The sequence below is a fragment of the Odontesthes bonariensis genome, chromosome 5 (assembly GCF_027942865.1).
Source record: "Odontesthes bonariensis isolate fOdoBon6 chromosome 5, fOdoBon6.hap1, whole genome shotgun sequence".
Classification (NCBI taxonomy): Eukaryota; Metazoa; Chordata; class Actinopteri; order Atheriniformes; family Atherinopsidae; genus Odontesthes; species Odontesthes bonariensis.
Window position 1 is genome coordinate 15,471,190 of NC_134510.1, and position 16,704 is coordinate 15,487,893.

General features: G+C 38.2%; 2 protein-coding genes across 2 annotated transcripts; both read left to right on the forward strand.

Moving 5' to 3' along the window:
* Positions 1-7,375: 7,375 nt before the first annotated feature.
* Positions 7,376-11,673, forward strand: LOC142379767 (neural cell adhesion molecule 1-like). Its single transcript, XM_075465018.1, has 11 exons — positions 7,376-7,861; positions 8,344-8,415; positions 8,535-8,732; positions 8,882-9,019; positions 9,369-9,512; positions 9,659-9,776; positions 10,291-10,445; positions 10,545-10,678; positions 10,911-11,046; positions 11,165-11,332; positions 11,447-11,673. The coding sequence occupies exons 1-11, from the start codon at positions 7,795-7,797 to the stop codon at positions 11,656-11,658; spliced, it is 1,542 nt and encodes a 513-aa protein (XP_075321133.1). The 5' UTR covers positions 7,376-7,794; the 3' UTR covers positions 11,659-11,673.
* A 51-nt stretch (positions 11,674-11,724) lies between these two features.
* On the forward strand, positions 11,725-13,965 carry LOC142379768 (neural cell adhesion molecule 1-like). The gene is made up of 6 exons (XM_075465019.1): positions 11,725-11,746; positions 11,895-12,022; positions 12,113-12,281; positions 12,457-12,649; positions 12,758-12,874; positions 13,024-13,965. The coding sequence occupies exons 2-6, from the start codon at positions 11,930-11,932 to the stop codon at positions 13,052-13,054; spliced, it is 603 nt and encodes a 200-aa protein (XP_075321134.1). The 5' UTR covers positions 11,725-11,746; positions 11,895-11,929; the 3' UTR covers positions 13,055-13,965.
* Positions 13,966-16,704: the final 2,739 nt, after the last annotated feature.

Here is a 16,704-nt window from a genome sequence, read left to right on the forward strand (position 1 = left end):
TGGAATTGTTTGTGCACGTTTGTGCAGGCAAAATTAACATTTACATTTATTACATTTACAGTTACATTTATAAAATAGCCTCGTTACTTTCATCTCATTTCACCGCCGCTTTCATTCAGGAGGCAAAAAAGGTAAGAAATGCTCCACATCATCAAACAGTTAATCAACAAAGCTGAATTTGTCAATGGCCAATCAGAATTTGAAAGGTTGCGATGTCAGGCTGACAGGGATGCATGCATATGTTGTGTGTTCTAGCTATTGTAAGCTTTTACTTACAAGCTATTGTATGCAAACTGCTAGTTCTTAATTCCAAAGGAATTGGGCCAACAATCCATTTCAGCTCTTTGAGCAGTTTGATTTATGCTCAACTCTGTCAGAAGTTATAGTGTTCTTACAGGAGGACACATGTAGGCCTTTCTCACTCAGACGGAAGGCTCACTGGTCTCAAGTCATAAACACACATAAAAAAACTGTTGACACATGTTAGCAATACAGTACCACTGTACAATGTTGTTGAGTCAGAGAAAAATAGTATGATAATAATGATAACAATATGTAATAATAATAGGCCTAATAATAATAATAATAATAATAATAATAACATCTTTCGAAACCCTACATTCTATGAGTCACATATCTGATCCATAAGTCACGCTATTGTCCTCAAAGGCATTTTTTCCCGTTTTATTACTTTTACTTTTTACTTGAAAAGTAGCTTGGAAACTGTATACTTTTTTACTTTTACTTGAGTAAAAAGCTTCAGTAGATACCTCTACTTGTAAATAAGTATTTCCAAACCCAAGTATCTATACTTCTACTTAAGTAGTAAATGTGAATACTTTTGACACCTCTGATTGTTTTGAGGAAAATACGTATATTTTCATTTGATACATGCAACAAACTGCATGTGTTTCATGTCTTGGACTCTGATCTTTCACTAAGTTAGTGAAACCCTTCATTCACTGTGTTCTGTAAGTGTTCTCTTGTGTTTCTGTAGTTATACTGTTCTCAATATGATGTCGGTCCACCTTTTGCAGCTATTACAGCTTGAACTCTTTTGGGAAGGCCATCCACAAGGTTGAGGAGCGTGTTTTTAAGAGGTAGAGGCCCGTTCCAAACTGTTCTCACAAGGTTGGGAGCATGGAATTGTCAAAAATGTTTTGGTATCCTGAAGCTGTAATAGCTGCAAAAGGTGGACCGACATCATATTGAACCCTATGGTTTAGGGAGAGGTGTCAATTCAACAACATTGTACAGTAGTACTGTATTGATAACATGTGCCATCAGTTTTTTTATGTGTGTTTATGACTTGAGACCAGGGAGCCTTCCGTCTGAGTGAGAAAGGCTTACATGAATACTCCTGAAAGAACACTATAACTTCTGACGGAGTTGAGCATTAATCAAACTGCTGAAAGAGCTGAAATAGATTGTTGGTCCAATTCCTTTGGCAGTTTGCATACAATAGCTTGTAAGTAAAAGCTTACAATAGCTTAGACACAAAACACATGCATGCATCCCTGTCAGTGCTGGACATCCCACCCTTTCAAATTATGATTGGCCATGTAAAAAGTAAGAAGTAAAAAGTATGATGAAAAATAATTACTGCATTTAAGTACAAAGTAACGACTTTCTACTTAAGTACAGTAACGAAGTATTTGTACTTGTATTTGTACTTCGTTACTTGACACCTGGGTTTAGGAATGGGATAGCACGTAAGTTCATATGTGAGTCTAGGCAGGTTAGTGAATACTTTTGGCAATATTGTGTATTACTTAATTATTACATAATAATATTGACTTTATAATGTCACAGGTATATAAGACCTCTTTCTGTGATGAAAATCTTTGTATGGGTTTATGAAATGGCAGCATGTCCATAGAGAAATGTTTATAATACTGTGGTACTGTGACAACAATGAACACTTGGTTCATGTATGACCAAACTATGATTAATACTATATGCACATAATGCAGAGGTTTGAAATGGACACAAAACATGTAACCTGCGAATTCCCATACTGCTTTGACTGTCATGACATCATCTAGGGACTTTTCAGAGAGCCAGTGATGACTTTCTGTGATTTTCCTTGGCAATACTAAAATAAAACTCCTTGTAATCCCTGTATTTCCCTCAAAACTGTAATTTTGGTTTTAACACTGATATGTGTCTTTCACACAAATCTTTGCACAAAATTATATTTACATCTTAGGCCTAAGTGTCCCGAACATTTAGGAATTGGATTTGTAGTTGTCTTTAAATCAATCATCAATATGTAGAGATATAAGGCATTTAAGATAGCAGTATCTAACAGTGTATAGATATAAATTAGTTACCTTGGCCAGATGGCTGTATGCGTGGCTGGTGCTGCAGAAATGTTTTTTGTATTTAAGGTAAACTGAGTCTTATTGCCCAAGGCCCTCCCACCCTGTAGCAAATTCCCGGGCCATCATTTTTTGCACAGTACACATGAAGCACTTCTTTCATTGTGCCGGTAAAGAATGAAATGCATGCATGTTGCATTTTTCTTTCATTGTGCCATTTAAGTATGAAGTGCATGCATGTTGCATTTTATTTGTGTTGTAGTTTACGCTATTACTTTGCAGACAAGGAGAATGAACATTGGTGTATATGCATGGTGATATAAAGCTAGACATTTAAAATAGGGAGTGGTACTATTTACCAAAATTAAACTTAATCATGCTTTACCACTCTGAAAATATGAAGACAACCCTTGTGATTGCATAAATACTAATGTTTGATCAGTTGACCAATGCTAACTTATGTTGATGGCCACAATAGTGCAAAATAGGGGTATATAATCACAACAGTGTGCTACAATATTCAACATTTTTACACCTCTGGTAAATAATGACTGCCAAGACATGTTGATGGGGTGCTGAGTGACCTACTTTCAAAAAATTAAAAGTTAAATTATAAAAAAAACTATTTGTGCACAAACATTAATTTTGCCTGCACAAACGTACACAAACGATGCACAAACGATTCCAACCATTTTCGAGTCATTTGGATGTTAATGGGGTGCTGAGTGACCTAAGGTCACCAACCTCTTAAAAGTTAAATATCTTCAAAACGGTTTGTGGACAAACGCTGATTTTGCCTGCACAATCGTGCACAAACGATGCACAAACGAACCAAAATGCTTTTATTCATATTTTCAACATATGGGGTGCCAACTTATGTAAACCCTGCATTTGGATGTTACAGATAAACTGTACCCTGACCACATGCCAACATGTATTAGAGACTATTATGACTTATTTCCAGTAAAATGTCAGACATATTTATTTTCATATGTAGGAGAAGCTTACAGTTAAACTGGAGAGCATCCTAAGGACCTAACTGACTAACTGACTAACCTGTGTCTGTGTTAATTACAAGAACATTTCAGTATCCTATTGGATTTGAGCAACCTGCCACATCAAACCATGAGAACATTTTTAAAAAGCAAATTTTTCTTCACAACTTTCACATTTTACTTTGTGTTTCAGTCATGCCTCTCAGGAATTTGCACATGAGATTCGATGACTGATGAAGTTTACAAGCGCTGATAAACAATTATTGCTATTCTGTTTCAGGCAACCGTCTTGTTTCTCTCTAATACAGCGTGAACATAAAACAGGAAAACAGCACGGAAATGATATTATGTAAAGAATAATGCAAAAGTTTAATGTTTTGCTTCCCTTTCACTACCTGACTCACAAAAATAGTTTCAAGCAACATTTCTTAATTTGGTTCCAGTTAAACATACCATGAGCCAAGTTTGTCTGTGTAGTAGGACATTTGAGCGTAGACACAAACACACACACGCGCAGGTCTGCTTTGTTCATTTAAAGTAGAGAATGAGGGTGTGTCTTCCCCAGTCACGAGAGTCTCTTTCTGTGTCTCACTCCTTCCTGCCTGTCTCGTCCTCATGTCTTCAGCTGATATATTGTTTCTGTCGGCTACGTGTTTGTGTGCAGAATAAATTAGGTAAAACAAGAATGTAGTTTTCCTTATTTCAAAATTCTATATTCAGTCCAGACAATTAAGTTTTCTTACTATCTTAAACGTAAGTGAAAAAAATTGGTCTTTTACTTTTTTTTTCATGACTCCAAATCACAATATGAGTCATCTCAAAGCATTTTACCCAGTGAGATTAAGACCTTGCAATATGATAGAAGGAAACCAGTCCTTAGAGTCACCAACTCTTTTGTCAATCGATTCATTGTTTGCTCTCATTCACATTTTTTTCTGTTTAAGTAATTATGACTTAAAAACAGCCGTTTAAGACGACTTGTCAACTTCAAACTGTCGCTCTGCTCTAATAAACTCCTGATTTTATGACTGCTGTGTCATCAGACAATGATTTCACCATTCAAGTAACTTGAAGATGATGATCTCCTACAGAGAAAGCTAGAAGTGGCAGGATATATTGAAAATTTGTCAAACATTTTTAGAACAACGTTTTAGTCAATAATTCAAATCTGCTCCAATCCATGTAAACTAGGAAGAGGTCGGTGGTCCAATTAAATGGCCAAGTCGGGCTGTAACCATAGCTCGACTGAGCTGTAGGCATAACCGGGAAGATTCATTGGGATTTCTTATTTTTCTGATTAAACTTGGGAATCAGTTAAAAATCTACAGACATCTCTATGTAAATCAGTGAGCTTTTTATATTAATATTCCTACAAGACCCCAGGTCTTCTGAGCAGGGCATCGGAGTTGCACCTCGTTGCTTTCGCTGACCTGGAGCAGTCTTCCATAACAGCAAGAACAGCAAACGCCCTCGGGTGTTTTGAATCATAATTGAAGACATTTTTTTCGTCATGTTATTTATGTGCAGTATAAGTCAAAAGTACACATCCAAAATTGGTACGTGTTAGTATTGTAACCTTATGGGCTTTACACAATATGATGAAATTCTATGCAAACTGATTTACCTCGACACTTCAGCCGTTACATTTATTATGAGTTGCACTACATCTCTGCCTCAAAAAATGTAAATTTGGTCCAATACATCTGTTTGAGTAATGTCATTTATATCCAAACTGAATAAACTGTCATAACGTAGTCTGAACATATTGATCAAATATGTATTTATGGCTAACAAGCTGCACACTGTCTCAAAGCATAAGTCTCAGAGTTTCTGTGTCACTATTTCTATATTTGTTTGATCATTTCCAAAGTGTTTACCATTCTAGGCTGCTCAAACCCATCGTTGACAGCAGCATAAATTGAAAACACTATTTGAGTTTTCTTAAAGAATGTGGATTAACAAGTGAAAACTAAAGCACAAACATGATGAAGAGCTGCTGTCAGTGTGTGCCCACCCTTGTTAATGGTCCTCATTATGAGCACACTCCGATCTAATGAGCCATAATAACACCTCCTGATAAACAACCTGATAGGTGGCCCCTTTGGACTTGCCAACCTTTGACTGGATAGCTGGACGTTGGTGTGGAGGCACTGATAGGCTATCAAGGGGAGAGTGGGAAGGGCTGGCTGGCTGTTGGCCAGTGGAAGTGAAAGGACCCCAAGGAACAAAACTTGACTGGCAGTGGACATTTAAGTCACATAGATGAAAGGATGGTGACGTAAACGGTGCAAGTATGTGTGCATGTGTGTGTGTATTTGATTGTTTCAGTGAAGGAAGGTCATTTGGTTGACCCTATTATCAGAGGCAAGCATGAAACATCAATCACCATTTGTCTGGGTTATGATCAAAATTGGTCAAAAGAGTCTTGTGTTAAAAACTGTGACACTGTTAGGTTAGAATATACAGCCCAACTTACACTTTAAGTCTATCAGATGATCTGACAATGTTCTAAATTTGCTGAGAAATATTTACCATGTTAACTTTTCTAGTTGGGTGAGCCTGTCTGCTCAGTCTGTCTGACTGGGCTTAGACTGCACCATCAAAGTCTATCTGTCAACCTTGAAGCTACCAGCGAACAACAAAGTAGGTCTGGGCTGCTCTTCATCAAAGCCCTTCGCTGTAGTCAGATCATGGCTTTGTTGAGAGATGACTGATTATCTACTGTACTGTGTGTGTGTTTGTGTGTGTGTGTGTGTGTGTGTGTATCCATTTTGTTTCTGTGAGAGAGAACTTCTTAAGAAGAAGGGACACATTTGGTTGCACTCTTTTTTAATTTTATTGAGATTATTTCTTACAGCAGATGTTTTCACATATCACTAAAACATAGATGTTACAAAATCAACAGGCACTAGTGAATATGATTTGAGTCATGTACTCATGTACTTACATAATGCTGCATATTGTACGCATACAACTGATGCCAGTTTTGCCCCATTGCAATACATTGAATGACCCCAGTCTACACAGTGGAGGCATGTAATGCATGAAGATTACAAACCAGCACTAGGGAACAAGTTTCTCCTCCTTTGCTTTGGTTACCAGGGGGATTGGACCCGTGGTAAAAGCCTACTGAATAGGTCACAGATTTAACAGACAAGACCTAAGATGGCACAAATGAAGTATAACTGGGTTTTTTTCTGATGTGACTGGGTGCCCACACCATGATCGTTTTTGAAAACAAACTTTTGTCACCTTAAGCCTGAACACACAGCAACTAAAAACATATATTCTCTATTTTATTTAATATATATAGACACATTAAATAAAATAGAGAATGGCATCTAGTTTACTGCACTACCTCAAAAACAAAAGCGTAAATCAATCATCAGTGTTGATTTTCATGTCTGTACTCTTTCTGCTTTGACACATAAAAAAGTATGCCGTGAAAAGGGCATTAAAAGCATGAAAACAACTGTGCTTTGCAGCAAGTTGCAATTGCGAATTTCAGCTTTTTGTTTTCTCAACTTCCAAGTCTTTAATCGAAGAAAAAGTTTGATTAAAGAGTCAGACTTTCACAAAGTCTTCAGCGTAAATAAGATGATTAAACGTATACTTTGCCAGTAACTAGCACACATTCTTATTTGAAATGTTTTGAAAAGTAAAGTAACAGTTTCCTTTGTGGTAAAGAGGGCATCACTGTGGTTACTTGATATCAGCATCCCACAGGATGTGCATTGTCAACAAATGTGAGTGGTGGCATCATGGTGGTTTTTGCATACTCTATGTGCAGCTCGGTGTGTGTACTTGTGAGGAACGTGATCTTTTTAAATGTGGGAAGAAAAAAACGATGGGGTGATAAAAATATCTTGCCCCCATCTCTTCTTTCCCTGGAGGGCTGCCTCTCCTGCTTTCATCCGGTGGCCTAGAGAGAGAGACGGAGAAGAGGGTGGAGAGAGGATGGAAGAAAAAACAGAGGATGCAAAAAAAGGAGGAGAAACAATATTGAAAAGTAACATATAATAGAGATAAGTTTGACAATAGCGTGTGAATAAAGAAAGAGACATTCAGAAGGAAAGCAGAAGGAGATGGACATTGTTCAATTATCACTTCCCATTTTTCGCTATGAAGGACCAATGGGAGCTTTGTTGGGGTTTAAGAAAGGATGACAGTCTAGAGCTTGCTCTCTGTTTTCCCCCACCCCTTGTCATTTCCTCTCATTTCATCTGCTTGCGTGCCCCTATATAACCTCTGACACAGACTACAACTCAGTCATAATTGTGTCAGGAGGACAGAAGACAACAGGTGTCAGCAGATCCATGCGCCTCTGAGTTAGTTCTGAGATTTTTTTACTTGTTGCATGCCAAATAACTAAATTCAGAAGAAGAAAAAATCCTGTATTGTAGTGTTCTGTCTAGTATCCTGGGAGAAGAGCTCAGAACAGAAGTGCTAAAGGACTGGCAACCTGCTGCCAGGTGAACATGTTGAACCTATCAGCTGTCATCTTGAGAACAGTCCTGCTGCTCCTGCTGTCGGTGTACAGCACAGGTAAGACCTGTTGACTTTACCAGTAAATTTAGCAAGACTTACAATATTGTAATGATCGTGTTGGTAAATGCGAAATTTCTAAAAGATTGATTGTATGTGAACTCTTCTAAATTTACTGGTAAGCATGAGGAGAAATTATTCAGGAAAAATCTGATTTTCAAACAATGGGGAAAAAAAGCTTTTCTACCCATTACACAGAAAAAATACAAAGACTGTTCATTTTTATAAATGGAAGTTAGGAGGTTGGAACAAATTAACAGAGGAAGACATGAACTGCGCAGATGTTAAAACTTTTATCTAATCAACTTTTGTCTGGTATTCAAAGGAGTGTTTCAGTGGGATTTTCTGGGATAAATTGTGGTGGATTAATACAGACTAAAGCCTCAATAATAAATCAGAACATTTTAATCAGTAATTTTGCTGTATTAGTCCAAAGACCTGTTTGTTTCGGTTAAATTAATACTTTCTGTGTTCCCTTTTAGATGGGAAAATGGACATGATTGCAAAAAAGCAAGATTTTCAAGTTGGAGAAGAGATCTTACTGTTATGTAAAGGTAAGCAATTTATATTTCATTGGACTTTTCGATATGATTGAAACATTGAATCCATCCATCCATAAATATTTTAGAATAAAGTTACACCTTGATTTTTACTCCCCTTCATCTTTCTTCAGCTGGAGGAGAGGGAGATATTACGTGGCAGAAGGATGGAGAGGAAATAGATGATGAAGAAATTGTATTAAAGGTGGATGAGACCTCTTCCAAATTGCTTATTAAAAAGGCTACAATGAAGGACGCCGGCAGGTATACCTGCATGTGTGCCTATGACACTGGACACGAAGATGACATTCACACAACTCTGTATGTTTATGGTGAGTGACAACTGGCTGCACACACAAACCTCAATGATCAGTCTTGTTGTGAAAGCTTTTTGGTGCAAACTGGTATTGCTAAGCATAGTGGGACTTAGTAGCTTCATAACATTAGAAGTAACCATCCTTGCCTTGTCCTCTTGTGTCAGACGGTCCATCATTTGGTAGCACCAACACCTACCATGAATTTCTGGAGGGCAAGAATGGGATGGTGCCATGCCTGGCGACAGGGCAGCCAGAGCTGGATGTTCACTGGCTAAGAGACAAGCAAGAAATCTCCTCTAATGGTAAGAGTAGAACCCCAGGTCCTTCAGCTTGCCTGAAGGGCCATTTTATGATTTAAACCTTTTATTAACTTGCTTATGTTTTTATAAATAATGTACAAGTATGAATGTTAAACATATACCCCCCCCCAAAATCTTTGTGGGCAAAATATTTCTTCAATGAAAAAACACTGTCCAGTTCAAAGCAGGGCAACAGAATCTGCTGAAGTGCTGTGCTGCGGTAGAAACTGCCATTACTTAGTCTTGTTTCTCGAGCTGCACTAATATCACTCAAACATGGGCTTCAGCGAGCAACACAGCTTTTTATTTTGTGTCTTCCTTTCCCTTTCTGCGCTTCCCTCTCTCACTTCAGTCGGAAGGCGTGTTCATACGACATCTGATAACAGACTCCTTATTGAGAAAGTGAGGAGAGACGATGCCGGGACATACGTGTGTCATGCCAAGATCAGAGGAAGATCTGTCACCAAGGAGCTCCTTGTCTCTGTTGTTGTCAATGGTTCGTACTACTTGTTGTATTGTTTGCAAGGGTTTGAGAACTCATCACCCAGCTACTCAGTGCTCTTTTAAATACATAATCTTAATGATAATATATATCAATTCCAATCATATAAATAAATGTCCTAAAATGGCCTCATCCTGCAGCTCCTCCTACAGTGCGCCTGAGAGAAGAGGTAAAAAAAGTGATTGCTGGGCCTGAAACCAATGTCTCCCTAATTTGTTTGGTGGATGGTCTACCAAAACCCAACATCACCTGGAGCATGTAAGCCCCGATTTTATGTATGATTTATGTATGATAAAGGGATCTGAATCAGTTCTTTCTATAAATCAAAATAATTTTTTGGAAAATATTCAAATATTGAAAAGCCTTTTTTTTTCCTCAACTTGCAATTCTTTTTTTTTTAGATGTATATCAAGTGTATAAATTCAGTTTTTCTTTTTCAATGGCAACCTTGTTTGGACACAATTTACCATCAGTAACAATGAGTGGGTCATTTTGTGTTGTTATTTAGATTTGTGCCAGACTGTGCTTAAGAGCTCTGTTAATGCGTGTGTGTGCACGCGCGTGTGTGTGTGTGTGTGCAAAGCAGAGGTAAGGAAATGTCCGTATCAGCTTTGTTAATGTTCTGTGGCCCAATCTGTTTTACCTCCAGTCTTTTCTCTGCTTCCCTCTCCTGGCCTTTGTTTTTTCACGGTGACCCATTTTATATGTTTTAATTCCACATGTCAATATTACAAAACTAAACTGTATTTTACTCTTTATCTTCTACTGTTAGGCCGGTGACATTTGACCCCTCACATCACCAATTCAACTCAGACCGCAGCCAGCTGACCATACAGTCTGTCGTCAGGGCTGACTTTGGGGAGTACGTCTGCACAGCCACCAATAAGATTGGCGAGAACAGTACCACCATTATGCTTCATGTCTTTGGTTGGTTTCATTCTATATCATTTTAATATATGTATTTCTTCCTGTTGTATTGTACTGTAGAGGAAACATGATCTTGATGATGGTTGTTTTTCTTTTCAGAGGCACCAGAGGTGTTTGTGTCAGTAGATAAGGTCAATGCGTCAGTGGGTGAGCGAGTATCTGTGTCCTGCAACATATCTGGCCATCCTCAGCCTGAGCTACACTGGCTCAACAAGCAAAATTGGCAGGGATTGGTAAGAATTCATGAACTGATACCTAAGCACAAAACTGTGCAAACTATTTCATGAAACAACACACAAATTTTAAAGTTTCAATCCATTTACAGGTCATATGATGTTCTAGTGATCTTGTTGTATCAAATTCATTCTAAGTAATTATTTCCCAACTGTTCTGTTCATGATGTGCATGATGAGCTGCAAATACTGTACCTCTAGTTTTTGAGCTTGTCCTTCTTCTTTCTGTCAGGATTCAACTTCTGGTCGTGTCCGTGTGGTTGAAGGCATGTTGGAGATTGATGAGGTAGTGCCCTCTGATGGTGGATTATACTCCTGCGTGGCTGTCAGCGTTTCTGGAAACGCATCGAGAGATGTTGCAATATACAGTAAGAGTTTATGTCTGTCTGTATTAAATGAAGTAAAAGTAGATCCATTCATTATTGATCAACAAACCTCTGATATACATTTTATTTTATTTTTTCCGCCCTGCTGCCTGACCTACAGCTGTGCCCGGGCCCCCTCATTACCTGTCAGTCTCCCCTGGTCCGACCTCTGTCGTCTTCTCGCTCAAAACTCTCCCCATCAGTGGGGGAACACCGATCACAAGTTTTGTACTGCAGTGGAAGCAAAATACAGCAGAACAGTGGGAGCGTACTATCGTCCCAGATTCAGGTGAAACAGCTGCTCCTAAAAGACGCATCGCTGTTGTGAAAGCATCACTCAGCATTCCTATTTTAATCTGTTTTCACCATAAACTTATGTTCCTTGATTTGCATGTTTTTTTAGATCCCTTAGTTATCACCGCACTCAAGCCGTACACGTTGTACACAGTACGTTTGGCAGCCCTGAACATGGTGGGACAAGGACAGTTCTCGGATGAGCAGAGCGTCCGCACTCACGGAATACGTAAGTTTAGAAATGTTTATATGCTTTTTATTTTTATTTTAATCTGCCTTTGTAATTTTCTCTTGTTCATCCCTCATGTGTTCAACATTTAAACATTTTCAAACCATCATTTTTTGCTGCCTGCTGTTCACTCATGCCGGCGATGACATCGTGTAATCCACTGTCATCCATTCTCAGAAGGTAAAGTGCTCACAGTACACACACACTACTTACATAACTGAAATCTGGATGCATTCTAAGAAAATACCGCTCAATGCAATAGGTGTTGACACACGATAACTGCTATTAAATTTGGTTATAATTTATCCCTTCCTGCTCCTGGCTATAGGTGAACCAGACAGCCCGGTTTTGTCCACTGATGAGATGAACATAGAGGGCAACTCTTTCTCTGTTCCTCTCAAACTGAAGGATGAGGGTGGATCCCCTCTCCTGCACTTCAGTGTTCGATACAGACAGGTGGGAGACAGAATGAGTTTATCTCCATGTTTACCTCCATCACAACATGCCCCCTGCTGATTCTTACGTTTCCTGTGTACTTTTTAACAGGACAAAGAAGGGACCGAGTGGAAAGAAATGCAGCTGCAATCTGATGCCGACTCTGTCACCCTAAAAGACCTCGCTTTTGGCTCAGAATATCAACTGGAAATCACAGCAGTCAACACAAATGGTTCCTCTATGCCTGCCACATTCAACTTTACAATTGCAGAAAAACCTGGTACGTTGCTTCCAACCACCTTCTTTGTGAAAATGTTGCTCAGGATATTACCTGAAGAACATCACCATACATAGCTCTGATAAAATTGGCAATAAAAAAAATTTCCATAGAATTAGGACATTTGCGATACCTCCATTTTTGGTTATTTAGTGTTTTTTATCCTCTCCTCTTCAAGTGAGCACCAGCATGACCAAAGGCAGTGTGGTTGGCATCGTCATGTTGATCTTCCTTGTGGTATTCCTGGTGGTAGACGCTACCTGCTGCTACAGAAATCGCTGTGGCCTGCTCATGTCCATTGCAGTGAAAGTGTTTGGAAAGAAGGTTCCAGGCCTCAAAATGGTTGAAGACGGAGAGGAAACCACTAAAGGGTAAGCAGGTGTTTAACAAAGAAATAAAAGAACCAGAAATATATAGGTATCGTGTATTCCTGTTCAACAGCGTCATAATTCAAACACTAATGTGCATTCTGGCTGCAGAGAGGTAAATCTGAAAGGTTTATCCACTCCAAGAAACAGCATTCAGCAGACAGTGGGCAAGGAGGGTGGAAAGCTCACAGAGGTCACCTGCGACAAAGCTCCCCTCACCAAACACGAGTATGTTCATTCTTTTACATACTTCGAATCCACAGAGATGTACAACAGAGTCAAGAATGTTGAGAAAAAAATATAGCACTGTATTTTTTGTATTCAGTTTTTTGGGTTTTACTTTAACACGTCGCTTGTATTTTTTTTTCCCCCCACAGAAAAACACAAATTCCCACTCATGATGCGTGAAGCCAGAAACTGAGGAGATGGAGTATAAACTAGTGATGATGTTTTGTACAGTGAACAAGAGAAGAAGTCCAATAATCCCAGCTGCTATGGGAAAGTTGAAACATACCAACACACTAGGAAGGTGACTGATTTGGTCAAAGTGTGTTAAAACTGGACTGATCCAGCCCTCTGTACTGTTAAAGTGAGGACTATGTGAGCCTGCGTGTAGCCTCTGTTCTTCTTTTTCTTTTGTCTTTGCTCATATTTACATGACTTTAATGACATTTTACAGGGTAATGTTGATGTGTGTCTTACAGCATTGAATTGTTATTGCAACAAATGTTTACCTTTTGCATTTCAGTGTTACTCCGACTCAGTTATCTTTTTTGTTGTTACTAACATTGTATTACCATCATATCGTGGCAGCTTACATTTATGTCAGTGATTTAGTGCCTGATTTTTTTTTTTACTGTAGAACATTGAATCTTAATATAAAGGAATATGTGCTGATATTTATTGCTTTTTAATGTAACCATACAATAACCAAATGAGAGTTGTTGATGATTCCTTTGTTTTCTTAACAAATCTAATGCTCTGCTGTTTAGCAGAGACTATTTTGGATGATTCCAGCATGTAAGTTATTTTGCATTCATACGCATAATATTATTTGCAGTAGATTAGAATGTTCACAGGCCAATGTTTAATTCTCCTGCAGCTATTCTATTTTCAAAAGGCTTGATTGCAGATTCACTGACTACTGACGTTGTTGTAATACTTTATTTAACACTGTACATTGTTGTGTATACACATGTTACATCGTTCATATTTGTTGTTGAGAAACCTGTAAAACAGCTTTATGTCTTTTCTGCTCACCACATGAATGTTTTTAGCGGCATCTCTCTGACAAACAGTAAAACCATGAAAACAGAAAATCTTTTTTCTTTTTTTCAATGGCTATAAATGCATGAATTTATGCGCAAATGCATTAATTATTACAATCAGAGGAGTTCAGAAAGATAAGTTTGTGCTCTTTTTAAAGAGACTTGATTTGTTTTGAAATCAAAATATAAAGCAGGATTACTGAACACCTTCATTTTTGAGTAAGTTGTAATTTTTTTGCTCTCTGGCTCCCCTACATTGTGGAATGTAACACCACTGTCATTAAAACAGAATTCCACGTGAGCGCTGCAAATGTACAGCCATACACATGAATTTGTTGTTATGTTGAAAAGGCCACAAAGAAGCCATTAAAATCTCACAAATATGTCAAGCAACCGTAAAGTGGGGCTGGAAACCAAAGTCATAAACTGTGGCATCTCAACCCCCCCGGGGCGCCTGAGGGTAGTTCCAGGCCCTGGAACATGCATAAAAGACAAAGGTCAGTGTAATTCAAAATGAGTCAGACACACTGTGTTGCTTTAATTCAGTCTCACAGGTACAGTGATCTCACAGTGTGATGTATCACATGGACCAATTCAGTCTAAACTAGCTTCAAACTGCAACTCCCAGTTCTCCATTTTTTTTTGCTGTTTTGAAAGTCATATACCACCCGGTCCTCCAAAAACACAAGTGCCCTGCTTTAATATAAGAATTCAGTCCACCAGCACTGAGTGGAAAACAGTGCACCCACACTGAAAATTGTTGAGTAGTTCGACAAAGGCTCATGGGCTTCGTAAGCTGTTAAGTTTGCCAGTCCCGTATCTAATCACTTTGATTTTAGCAGCAAAGACATCGTCTTCTTTGTTTGTTTTTTTAGATAAACTAGACAGCTGGCGTAGGGTCCAACTGCTCATTGCTCGCTCAGTGATCTTATGCTAGTCTTTTAAAACACTGAATTTCCTCAGGAAATAAGTGATAGCTAACTTTTTTTTGTCCTCAAACTACATTTTTTTTCCATCTGTTTACAAAGAGGATAAACAGCGGATTCCGTTGATTATTCTATGTTTGAAAAGTTCAAAATAGATAAGAAAGGTTCTATAAACTATAGCCAACTAGTGAGCAGAACGGGCTGGGCTCAGACCGTTTGGTGCATTTAGCAAGAAAACAAAAAGCAAAGCAGGAATTTGAGGTTGACCTGACAGGGTGCAGAGGCACAGTAAGGAAAAAAGCTTATAACTTTTTTTTCTTTATCTTTTGGGTGAACAAACCTAACTACATATAGCGCATGCAGGAAGCTTCGGATTTTTCTCAACTCGTTACATTTCTGGTTCGTCTTATAATGGATTTGATTCTATGTGTCTTCATTAGTCTGCAAAGATTACTAATGTGGAAGTTTTTCATATTCTTCTGGACAAAAGTGCTAAACCAGGTGGGACCGGGAGTGTCAGAGTGCAGCCATTTTCAGAGTTGCTCAACTGGTTTCAAGTCAAAATTTCAGCTGTCATTCCAGGACTTTCATAGTTTCTGCTCAAGTCTATTCCTGTGTTATATTTGCAGAATGCTTCAGATCATTGTCTTGCTGACTGGTAATATCTTCCTGAATCTGAAGTCCAAAGCACTATAGGAAAGGTGTTAACGGATGATGCTGCCACCACCATGTTTGACTGTGTGGATTGTTTTAATGAGGTGACACTGTGCCTGGTTTCCTTAAAACACATGCTGGTTTTTTTGAGTGATACTTGTGACCAAATATTTAAATATTTCTTTTCTGTTTAATAAGATCTTGGTCTTAGACTCATTTGGGTTTGTTTTGGCAAAATCCTATTGTGCTGTCAGCTGCCTTTCAGAGCTGAATGGCATTGGTCTGGCCTCTCAATTTTAAAAAGTCTAAAAAGCTTTCTGTACAAACTGAGCAGTACAATTAGGATCACTGTGCATCACTTACACATGATATACAATAGATTTACCTTAAGCTATCGTCTTTAAGGAATGATCTGAGCTCTGTCTGAGACTCTCTTCAAACATTCAGCAAATAAACTAATTTTCAGTGTGTGAAGATAGACGCACTGACATCTGAATGCAGCTCACCAAAGGAGACCTTTATGAAGCTAAGTACTAAGATAACAAAATAAAGTTAGTTTTGTAGTGCTTGAAAGGCTGGAATCATTTACTGGATGTTTCTCATGAATAGAGGAAGAATGTCATTCTTTCTACCTTTTTGATTCTGATAATTTACTTTTAATTAACATATATGCTTGTGAGGACTGCTGTTAAAATTAAAATTTTGTTATTTGTTTTGAGGAAAAAAATTATAATAATTCACAATCAATTTGAGCACAGAACAGAAAGTGTGGGCTTTCACCTGACTTAGCAAGAGAGGGCCTTTGCATTGTGAAAAGCTTTCACTGGAAACAATGTTGTTGCACACATGAAGAGGATGATAAAATTGCTAAAGCTCTTTTGCCAGTGTTTACTTTAAGATCATTAACAGGAGGAAGTTGAGGTCTTGGTCACTGACAAATAATGTGGCAATCAAGATACTCAGCATGCTGATGGATGCATGACACATTATTTAACTGTTCCTTCTTCATCATAATTTCTTCTATATTCAATCGTAATCGTATTTAATTATATCAAAAGCTTTTTAATACAAACCCGTATCTACTTATTACAGGAGTTTCATGCAAACATGGTATTCCTTTTAGTTTTACGCCCATGTTGCTATTCTGAGAGTGGACTATATTTTGTGACAGAATTACTTTGTTCTTACAATTGTTTTCCCAAGTAGTTTA

Bases quoted from the DNA above. Each gene is read 5' to 3' on its own strand.
- LOC142379767 (XM_075465018.1), top strand. From the start codon at position 7,795: ATGTTGAACCTATCAGCTGTCATCTTGAGAACAGTCCTGCTGCTCCTG. The intron at 8,733-8,881 runs GTGAGTGACAAC...CTCTTGTGTCAG, and splicing joins CACAACTCTGTATGTTTATG to ACGGTCCATCATTTGGTAGC. The intron at 10,679-10,910 runs GTAAGAATTCAT...TCTTTCTGTCAG, and splicing joins AGCAAAATTGGCAGGGATTG to GATTCAACTTCTGGTCGTGT.
- LOC142379768 (XM_075465019.1), top strand. From the start codon at position 11,930: ATGAACATAGAGGGCAACTCTTTCTCTGTTCCTCTCAAACTGAAGGAT. The intron at 12,023-12,112 runs GTGGGAGACAGA...ACTTTTTAACAG, and splicing joins TCAGTGTTCGATACAGACAG to GACAAAGAAGGGACCGAGTG. The intron at 12,650-12,757 runs GTAAGCAGGTGT...TTCTGGCTGCAG, and splicing joins GGAGAGGAAACCACTAAAGG to AGAGGTAAATCTGAAAGGTT.